This window comes from Cyprinodon variegatus, unplaced genomic scaffold (genome assembly GCF_000732505.1).
Source record: "Cyprinodon variegatus isolate N-32 unplaced genomic scaffold, C_variegatus-1.0 Scaffold964, whole genome shotgun sequence".
NCBI classification, from domain to species: Eukaryota; Metazoa; Chordata; class Actinopteri; order Cyprinodontiformes; family Cyprinodontidae; genus Cyprinodon; species Cyprinodon variegatus.
This window is the reverse complement of record NW_015151417.1, coordinates 250,611-261,662: the sequence shown is the minus strand read 5'-3', so window position 1 is coordinate 261,662 and position 11,052 is coordinate 250,611. Positions and strand designations below refer to the sequence as shown.

Below are 11,052 nucleotides of genomic sequence, written 5' to 3'. Positions count from 1 at the left end.
AATAAAACGCTGGAAAAAAATAGAAAATGAAAATCAAACTGCTTCTCTTAAAGCTGAGTCCAACATATAATGCAAAACACATAATAAATATAAGCACAGAAAAGAGAAGATGGTAAGAATTTAAAAAATAAGAACACTGAAAACCATAACTCAATGTTAAAACCAAAAACAAACACCTTAAGATTAAGTCAATATATGGAAAGGAATTTTAATATGACAACAAATAAGTAAAATCAAATGTGTTGGAGGACTGAAGCACACATCTTTAAACAGACAGACTTCAAAAGTGAGAAGTCAGTGGTCTGCCCACTGAGTAAGGGTTTAGGCGATTCTGTGGAGGTCTGCATGTTTTACAGCTTAGATGCATCCCTTCATCCAAAGTGCATAGAAGGAATGTTCTCAAAGCTGTTGGAGTTTTAACAATGTTTTCATGCAAAATGATGTTACTGCATATTTTTTCAAAAAATCAATGTATTTCTGTAAAACTGAATTTGCTTATATAACTTATGAGGGAAAAACAGTCTATGTCTTATGTTGACAAGATAACGTAAGAGAAGAGTAATGGTGTTCTTCTTTCAAGCAGCATTTTTTTAATCCTTTCAGAGAAAAGAGAGAAGAGATCGTCTTTGCCAATGTTCTTTCTAATGTAATCAGACAAAGGATTGCACTAAGTACTTATAAAATATATGGATGGTTTTCACACACAAAGTAGACAGTTATCCATGTTAGAAAGTTGTTCTAATAACCTTGAACTTAAGGAGTTTAAGCTCTTCACCAAAACATCTGACATTGAAAACAGCTTCTAAGGGGACAGTAATATCACATTTAGCCTTGTCTAGCAGATGTTCTGCTTAAGCGAATACATTTCTGCAATAAAAGAGACAAAACAAACTCACATTAGGGTTATTAACTACAGGCATAAGAGGAACAGTGTGTATAATAATATTTCCCATCACAAACTGTATTGCATTGACATGATTTGATCAAATATTTATGAACAAAAAAATAATAATTGTACATTTGATTTAAATTGGTTAAAAAAATCCTGTAAACAAGATGAAAACTGGAAAAGTTAAAAATCTGTACATTGCTTACATATAAAAAAATGTTTTTCGTCATACATGCAGTCCTATTACCATCAATGCCAAGAAAGAAAGTGCATGTGTTTCTGCATTGTCTCATTTCCTTCAGGGAAGCTAAAAGAATGAATGCAGTAAAACAGGTTGACCTGGGAGCTAGCAGTTTAAAACTATGAAATGCACGCTTGGGGCTTATTGTTTTCAGAATTACCTCTGCCATCAAGACGAACACAGTAAGAACACTTCTCTTTAATGCAAATATTAAAATAACTAATTGTGTGATTAAGTGGTTTTTAGATTACTTAAGTAAACTTCAATAACAAAGCTCTTGGAACCAAAAATGTATTGACAGAACAGGGATTTTTTTTTTAGCTTTTGGCTTTCAAACACTTTCGTCTGTTAATAACTTTTCTTTTCAAGAACTTTAGGTGTTAGTGAAGTTTTCCCTTCACCAGCTGTTTAAAGCGTCTTTATGCACCTTGGTAGTTGATGAAGTTGTACCAGAAACTCCTTGATATTTAAAATTCTTTGTAAAAGACAAAAGTTTTATTTGATCTAGTTATTACAGTTCACCTTATAACTTGTTCTTATTGCAAAAAAAATAAAAAATAAAGAACTAGAATAGTGTTGAAGGCAGACCTTTTAAAGCTAACTTTATTTCATAAGGACCTCAGCTTGGGCCCAAATGACACAAACTGCTTTTTGACACCAAAATACTAAAAAAAAAGCCATATTTTCAATCTTATGATTATGCTCAATTAAACCAGTGTAGCAACTAGTTTGGTGCCAGTGGCCTAAAATGGGATACCTGCAAGTAATTTAAACATTTTAAACATGTTAAACTCTTGATGAAATAATGGTTGCTTTTTGAGTAAAAAATATGCTAACAGTTTTTAAAGATTACAATAGCAATCTTTTTATAAGAAATTGATTAGATATTTCTGTTGTATAAAAAATAATGGTAACATTTTACACAAAACATCATAAACATCATTTATAAATGGTAAAGAGACCATTTATCAATGATTAACGATTTATTAACGTTTATTAAGTGTGATATAAACCATTTATATAAGGTAAGTAGATCATATTGCCCTGCAGTGTTAGTTTGTTCCTAACCTTAATATCACTGGACTTTAGACCCAAACCTGGCCTTTCATCTTATGTTGGATTTACCCTTACACTGACATTTAGTGGGCTTAATACCTTCTATTTACCTTTTATAAATGGTTTAGATGCAGTTTATAAATTAATCAAACAATAAAAAAGATCTATTAATCATTAATAGATGCTCTTTACCATTTATAAATTGTGGTTTTGATGGTTATTGTAAAGCAGAACCAAAATAATCACAGCTTCCCTTTCTTAATTATGATATAGTCCTAAAAAATAATATTCCAACCCAAAACTATAACTTTATATATATTAACAATCTATGGTGTTCTAAGTAAATTTTCTGCACACTTAAGTAAGATTATTGTTTGCTTTTGAATATATCCCATTGAATATTGAGTATGATGTCTATAGTTTCTAATATACATGCACAAAAGACTAAAACTTTGAAAAGATTAATTATTCCCAAGAAATAAATAAAAAATAAAAAAAATTCTTATTATGTCTCAATCTAGGACCAGCAGATTTATTCCACCTCCATGTTTTCATGCCCCTCCAATAATAAAATAACTTAAAATGTTATTGGTAAAATGTTATTCTGCCATTTGCTTAACATTTCGAAATTGCTAGCAAAATACACGAATATTAGAGACTAACTTTGCAATGTATAAAAGTGCCTTGATTTTTTGGTAGGGTTTATGTTATCAACCATTAGTTACCTACTGGATGGTGTAAATAATCCCCAACTGGTACTACCAAAAACAAACAGATTGGCTTTCCTTCATCTCCAGCAGAACCGACATGAAGCTGGGCTTGCTGTTGGTGCTGGTTGTGGCGGCCCTGCTGCCCGACCTTTCCGAAAGTCGAATTGTCTCCAAATGCGAGCTGAAGGACAAGCTTCATGGGAAAATCTACCTGCCCAAAAATCTGAGGAAGCACGAGGAGGAAATAATGTCTATAGGTAAGTACTGTGTTTTAAAATACCTTTAAAATACTCACTAATTACATGGCCATTCTACTAGATTGTTTCTACAAATTGAAATTCAGGAAAAAAAGGTCAAAGAAAATTTGTGTATTATACAAAATATGTAATGTTACTGCCTGTTTCCCTGCAGACGTGTTACAAACCATACATTCTTGAATGTCAGTGACTTGTTGATAATCATTCTGCTAATTTTGTTTTTCCTTTTCTTTGTTTCCTCCTTGTACCTTCTTACATGACCGGTTTGGTGCAGTTATCTGTGAGATCAGCGAGAAGTCTAACATGAACACCAGCTTGGTTAAAGTAGAGGGGATCCGCCAGCACTTGACCACAGACATGCCAACAACTGATGGATATGAAGAGGTAACCGAGGAAGCAATGACAGCTGCTCCAACTGCTCGTGCTGCACCCACTACCACTACTACTATCACTACTACTACCCCTACTTTTACTACTGCTGCTCCTACTACTTCAACTACTGCTCCTGGTACGGAAGCAGTTTCCTCACAATCATCTTCAACATCTGTGAGGAGACGAAAAAAGCGAAATGATCCTTATGAGTATTTTACACTGCATGATATGGAAAACCTTTTCGATGAGGATCAGATGGAACAAGATGATGAGCACTTGATCGAGTACAACTTAGATGAAGACGTATCTTCTAGTCAAAGGTACCCCAACGGGATGCCTCTTTGGTCTCTTGGTTTTTATGGAATCTTCCAGCTGAGAGATAGCCATTTTTGTGATTCTGGTTACCGCTGGTCTAGAAATCTGTGCCAGAAATCTTGCTCAGGTGGGTTTATGACAAAAGAATAATACATACAACACCTTTTTTTAGTTGCATGTTATTAATGTTTCTTTCTCCCACTAAAGATTTCACAGACGACGACATCACCGATGACATCGAGTGCCTCATAAAGTCGTACTACCATTGGTAAGCCAAAATTAAGTCAACATTTTAGAGTTTTGGTTTAAATGCATTCTACATATTCTACAATTCTTCCCCTTGAAGACCAGTAGTTGAAAAACCAACTACTTAAATTCTCTAAAAAGGAGCACAATTTTCAAAATTCCTGAATAATTGCAGAGAAATATTTAAACTTATTAATTCATACCTTATTCAGATAGAAGAGTTTACATATTGTAGTAGGTAGGTACTGTAGGTAGAACGGCCATTTAAGTGTTACTCATTCCAATTTAAAAACATACAGGGGCAGGGCTTAAAGTGAAGCTCAAGGATGAGGGCTTGGCAGGATGTTAGTCAGAACATTGGTGCTAGTTTAGCTTAGCCATATTGAAGCATAAACAGAAGTGGAGGATTTTTCTCCCTCTTCGTAATTGATGTTGGGCTGCTTGCTTCAAGACTCTGATTTAAGACGGAAATACACTCTAAACGTTGTTTTTTTCTGTTCAAATGTCTTAAGACCACTTGCCATGTATTAATTGGAGAATATGTACCAAAAATTCTCCCAAACATAAACAAGTAGGACAGTAGACATAAAGCTACAGTTCCTGCTCTTGCCCATTCATCTTTATTTTTTTTTATTTATTTATTTTTTTTACTTCTGAGCTCCTACCATGAGTATGTCTAATTTTTCTAAATGATTTTGTAAAAATGTATGTCCTAATCTGCCCTGTTTGTTATAAATCACACAAAATGTGAGTGTGTTTCCGGATTAAACCGTATGAGGATGACCTTTGCCCGTTTACCGTTCAGTTCAGCGATTTAGTTGGTATTTTCCCCAAAACATGGGTTTCACTTTACCACAAGCACCCTTCACTCATTACATACCCATTTAGTTACTGCTTAGATTTTGACCAAGACAGATAAGGAGTCTACTTTGGTCTGAACTACACAATTGAAGGTAACCCTTAGTAGTCTAGCCAGCCCTATTCATTTAAACCAGATCAGATCTTTATTATGATATCTCAAAAACTGACTTTACTGAACTGATATTAAGGATCATTGTCCATTTATGTCCAATATCTATTTGCCCGCAAGTTTTCTTTTTGGGGGATGTTTTGTCAATACTTTAATCTATTATTTTCTTCATTATGCCATCTATTGTATAAAGTTCTCCTTCCTACAATAAAAAACACCCACAACGTTGTACTGGCACACTTCAACTTTTAAGATTGAGGAGTTTCTTGCCTTTAATCTTCAACTAAAATGATGGTCATTAAGGCCGAGCACAAACATGTCGGTTTCATTAGAAGGATATCCTTCAAAACGTAAGGTATTCTGGAGTTTATTTTCAGATTGTAAACCTGCTTTTTTGGTTGCTTTTGGTCTGAACGGTTCTCCTTCATGGTAGGCTTTTTAGCCTGTATTGATATAAGACTAAAATCACTTCAAGTAAAGACAACAGGATCAAAGTCCTCAGTTTTCACAACAAAACATTAATCCTTGGGTTACATAACCTGTCTTCATCCATAATGACGTGATCATGGACATTTTTTTTTATTTTTAAGTCTCATTTTAATTATTACTAGAAATTAAACTGGGCATTTTTGGATGTGAATTAAGCTACAATAAGCCAGACTTGTTGAGGTCAAGAATTCTCTTTTGCATATTTTAATTGATCTATTTTGATTTTCCCTGAGGTCACACAGGGTGAGCATGCATTTCCAGTGTTGCATTCAAATACACCTTGACACCTTTTCATTTAGATATCAACAATTTACCTAGAATTTAAATCTTACAAGCCTTGACTGAAGGATACAAAGAATGTTTGAATGTACAGTGTATTTAAAAAGTCAAAAATTAAATCATGTAATATTCAAAACCACGTCTCTCTTTAATTTGGAACTTATTGACTACAAAATATTGGCTTTAATCGCAACAGCGCTGAGAAAAGAAATGTTTACTCTAATTTGGCCTCTTCACATAAGGAATCTTTGCGATATTAGAAATGTTTGTTTTTTCAAACATGTATCAGCAGATGTTTGCTTGTTCTTCAGTACTTTTTAAGTTCTTTTTTTTATTGTCATTCAACAGGTACCTCTTCCAGAATATCTCTCTTAAGTGCTATAGGGAGAGAAAAACATTCCTCCAAGATTGTTCCTAAGTGCCTGTGAGAGCATCTATTCTCCGCTAACAGGTGAACCTCTACTACAAGCTGTAGAAGATTGAATCCTATTGTGAAGCACTGCTTTCTTTTTCATTGATGATGATCTGAATAACCTCTCTTTTTTAAATCTATGTAATAGAGATTGAAATATTAGAATATTGCTGCAGTTTGATTTTGCTCTTCCTGTGGTTGTTCAAACACCCAATGATTATGTAATGCTTATGTAATACTTGTGTTATACTTAATTTCTAAAATCAATAAAGGTGATGAGTTGGCAGTGTGTAATTTTTTTTATGTTTGACTGTTTCAAATACATAGTATCATGGTGTAAATACTTTAAGCCTTGTGTACTGTATATTAGTCTGGAGAGGAGTGTGTAGGAGCTGATTTGAATGGTGGGACTAACTGAGTAAGTGTTAGCAGTTTAGAACCAATCAAATACCTTTATTTATAGAAGTCAGTTCTAATAATTTTTATGATACAAATAGCTCATTCCTGACATAATAAAGTGAACATTCAAAACGTTGCCCCATTGAGACTGCAGTCTTGATTATTATAGTTACAGAAAAGTGCTACTGCACTATGGGCCAGCGTTCCACAGTGCAATTGGTCTATTCTGTTTTATGCTGCTTTCACACAAAAGCAGCAGGAGCAGATGGTTTACATGCAAACTCTGTGGATGACATGTACAAAAGGTTCTGCAGCAGCTTTCAAACAGCTGGAGCAGCGCCTGATTAGCATTAAACATCCAAGGTGTGTGAAGTGGTTCAAGCGCTTCACAATCACTTAAGTCAGACAATCTGAAATTTTACTGCTCAATGCGCTAGAGAGAGGCTCTCCTATCTGCTGGTGTGCTGCTAGGATAGGCAGGAACCAATGCATGGTGGCAGGTTGTCAAAGAGAGCTCAGATGAGAGGAAAATAGGATAATAGCTCTGTAAGCTACCATCCTCAGCACGCAGCCTTTACATCCATCAGATATTGCCCAAAATGTTCTCCACTTTATGGACGTTCTTTAAATCCCTTTTCATTATTATGTAAAGCATTGATTTATTTTGTTTACAAACCTCGTCACCAAATTCTAAGAAAACAGAGCAGGCTACAATACCATATAAATATGTAAATAATTTCATATTTTTCTTATTTCATATGTTTTCTAAAGCAAGTTCTTTTTTTGTTTTCAACCAATCCTGTCAGTAGTGTTTCCTATACAGCATTAATTCAACAAGATTCTGACATACAGTGAAGCAGTGGGGATAAAAAAAAATTATTAATAGATTTCAACTTCTATTATTTCTTAACAATTTTTAGAAAGCCAAAGTTTAATATGGACAATTTTAAGCAATTAAAGTCCATTAAGTGGGAGCAAAAAATTAACTCAATGTTAAAGAAGTATGACAGTATTAGCAGTTTAAGTCTGAGCAATTAAATACAAAGGTAGAAAGAATTAAAAAACACTTTGTGTCATCGGTATTTTTTCTCAAGAGGTTTATAAATAGAGACAGAGAACAGAGACAAAAGGTAGAGAAAACAAAGTCTACTAGGAAGTCCAGTAAATAAGGAAGAAGGTGGTGAGGATAACTATGAAGGGAATGAGAAAGAAAGCTATGTGAAACGGCATACCTGTACAGATTGCAAGATGTCTACGAGAGTTGGTTTTGATCAGACTGAACACAGATCCCAACAATAAAAATATGTCTGAGGGGTGGAGAATTCTGCTGTACCATGTTTAAAGAAGACAAGGATGAAATGCAAAAATCTAGAACTGGTGCCAAGAAAGAAAATGTATGAATGCATGAGGAAGTTGTCAGTAGCAGAGAAGTATGTGTGGGTGGTGACCGACGGGATTAGGTTGGACTGGAATTACATCAGGAAACAACTGCGTGCCTTGCTGTTTTCCTGTTACAGGACAGGGTGACAGGAGGTCAGGTACAGTAGAAGCCACATGTACTAAGTGATTAGAATAGGGAGCAGATTAATGCACCTCTGGATAGGTGAAGGTTAGTTGAGGGCAAAAAAAAATCTATTAATAATTTGAATATTTAAAAGCATTAATAACTTTATACAAGCAGGAGACAAATACTGAATAAGGACAAGAGGTGAGTTCAAGTTGAAGTAATTTTATCATCCCTAATGGGAAACGTATCGCACAGGCAGGTTTTCAAAGAAGGAAATAGATAAACACCCCATTCACACATGCACGCACACGCATTTTGGGTTTCACTTTTCCGGTGGGGACTTTCCATTGACTTCCATTCATATGTAGGCAATGCAAAAGCCTAACCCTGACCCTTACAGCTACTTATCTAACCCTAACCAGAACTCAGTTCACACCTTAGTCCAAAACATAGTGCCTACATTTCCGCAGGAAGAACTTATGGACGTCCCCATAAAAATGATTGGTCCCCACAAAGTAGCATTTAAACATGAAATTATCCCCACCAAACAGGGAAAAAACAAGTACACACACACACGACACACACATACAGAAACAGCCACCAAGATTGTCTTCTAAATTAAATAAGTTTAAGCACTTTGGGTCAACTATTTAAAAAGACAGACCAAAAAAGATAATGAAAATTAAGTTGAAAAATCTACTTTCTGAAAATATAATTGGGGCAAATATTTTAGTTGTAGGCTCTTCACCAATAGAATATACTTTAAGTTTTGACAATCAGGCAGACACCCTGCAGTCTGTACTTTTCACACAAAAGCTTTTCTTTTTTTTTTATAAAGGTTACAGTTACACTGGCTTAGGTCATCTTGATCTATCTCTTGTTAGGAATCCAGTTTGTGTGAGTTGTGTTTTTGTGTGTTTTTCCTCCACCACCAGGTGGCACCTGGTTCTCGTCGGCCTTCCCACACACCTGCGGATGGTTACCTCATTACCGGAGGACTCTTAAGCTGCTGACCGCCACTACCTCGACGCCAGAGTGTTTGCCAGTTTTAGGTACTTCAGCTAAGCTGAGTTTTGCTGAGTCAAACATAGTTTTTGTCTACCTAACCTTTTTGTTTTTGTCTTTGCATCTCTGCAGGAAGTCATCCTGTAAACTGGATGTTTTGGACCTTCTCCCCCTGGAAGGATTGTCTGAGCTTCAAACTGAGCTGGGGATCTCCACAAGAAACCGTTCAAGTACCATAGGAAATCCAAGTGGCAGTCAGCTCCTCCGTTCCTCAAGGAAACACCTCAACCTGGGTAAACCCTGTCCGCCCTCCAACAAGCAAGTCTATTACTGGAACAACCCACACCAACTGGATTCAGAGAACAACACCTTTTCTCTAAACGTGAGCCCTGTTGCCTTAATTCCCTTTTGCAAATTGAGGCTCAAATTTCCCACTGAGCCTGAACTGACCACAGGAACTTCCCTTCACTTTTCAGTCCCGGTTCACCAGTGTTCTGAGCAGCACTGGACCCATCCCTACCAGTTCTCAATAAACCTGTTAAACCTTTCCCTGGTCTCTCTGTTTGGTTTTCTGCATGTGGGTCAGATCTTTGCATAAAATCATGACATCTCTGTAGTTTAGCTGCTATAGGCTGTAGGGCACAAAGACCACTTTTCCTCACCCTGCAACATTGTACTTTCTTCTCAAATTTTGCATTATAATTTCATCCTTTAAATCTATGTGCTCTCTTCTTTTTCACTAGTGTTTGAAATGTATTTAAACCAAGATATTTTTTTCTGTCAACTATTTGGATATCTGTAACAGTTTCTTTATAGGTTTTGCTATTCACCCTACTAAGAATAAAGGTTTATGCTAACTGGCCAAAACGTCACACTGTTAGAATCCCATGGCATCAACGTGCATTTTTCGTTTCTAAAATAACTCATAATCTTTTTTTGTTCCTGCCGCCTTCCAGCCATCTTTCATTCTTTTTCCAGACACTTTTGTTTCATTCAGTTTATCTGGTCAGAGTCATTGGTCCAAAAAGAACAGGATCAGGCTCAGACAACATTAACAGCTATGTAGGAGCTCTAGTTAAACCAGCTGCGCCATCTAGAGACGGCTCGTATGATCATGGTTTTGAATAAAGAAGGTTCACTTGAAATAGTCCTAATTAATGGATGGAAGTATAAATCAGCTTCGGACAATATCAAATCAGGAGTGATCATGGCCACCCATAGCCAATCAGTGGCCACCCCTACCATTTTTCCCTCTAATTCAGATGGTGGCAGCAGTAATACTCCAAAGTGAATTGTTCTAACTGCTTTAAAATTTTAATTCTTCATATATTAACAGATACTTAAGAAAAACACTGGTTAATTATGCACATCGATATAGTAACATAAAAAGATACAGAATTGATGCTCTTATCAGACCTGGCTGGCTTAATTGCTCATTTAATTCACCTGTCTAGCTCTGCCCTGATGCTCATCCCTCATCAGATTCACCTGTTCCGATCTCCCATTTGTTCTGCCTGTTTTCCAGCCATAGGTGCCAGATTATTCTTGATCCTTACCTTTATCCTGTCTTCCTTCGTCAGCTTGGATGTGATCTCCTGTCAGTCACCTTCTAGGCTTCCGCATTTGGAACTAACCCACTGCGTCTGCTTAGTCTATTGGCTGGAATCATCCTTGTTCTCTGGGCACAAACGGAACTTTCAAACCAGGTTATTATGTGTTCATAATCATCCTCCATCAGATTATCATAGTCACTAACCTGTGTTTCTCTCCGATCCTGTCCTAGCTGCTGCAGCTGTTTCCACTGCAATCGATCCGTCATTTTGGAACACTGTCTGTCTTGCCTGAATTCTGGGTCCTACATTCTGAGCGTATGACAAATACAGGATCATTCTATAAGAAAACCTG

General features: G+C 36.1%; 1 protein-coding gene across 2 annotated transcripts; it reads left to right on the top strand.

The window, feature by feature from the left end:
* Positions 1-1,199: 1,199 nt before the first annotated feature.
* LOC107100361 lies at positions 1,200-6,540 on the top strand. Of its 2 annotated transcripts, none has more exons than XM_015398820.1 (5): positions 1,200-1,312; positions 2,987-3,153; positions 3,428-3,967; positions 4,048-4,108; positions 6,173-6,540. In XM_015398820.1, exons 1-5 carry the CDS (start codon positions 1,257-1,259, stop codon positions 6,240-6,242), a joined length of 894 nt encoding a protein of 297 aa, XP_015254306.1. In that variant the 5' UTR covers positions 1,200-1,256; the 3' UTR covers positions 6,243-6,540. The 2 variants fall into 2 exon arrangements, with proteins under 2 accessions (XP_015254306.1, XP_015254305.1); XM_015398819.1 differs by having other exon boundaries at positions 1,219-1,312; positions 2,984-3,153.
* The last annotated feature ends 4,512 nt before the right edge of the window (positions 6,541-11,052 follow it).

What these genes read in the sequence shown, in the direction of transcription:
- LOC107100361 (XM_015398819.1), top strand. Translation starts at nt 1,257, where the DNA reads ATGCACGCTTGGGGCTTATTGTTTTCAGAATTACCTCTGCCATCAAGA. An exon ending in CTGCCATCAAGACGAACACA is followed by an intron (nt 1,313 to 2,983) that starts GTAAGAACACTT and finishes CTTCATCTCCAG; the next exon opens with CAGAACCGACATGAAGCTGG. An exon ending in GTGCCAGAAATCTTGCTCAG is followed by an intron (nt 3,968 to 4,047) that starts GTGGGTTTATGA and finishes CTCCCACTAAAG; the next exon opens with ATTTCACAGACGACGACATC.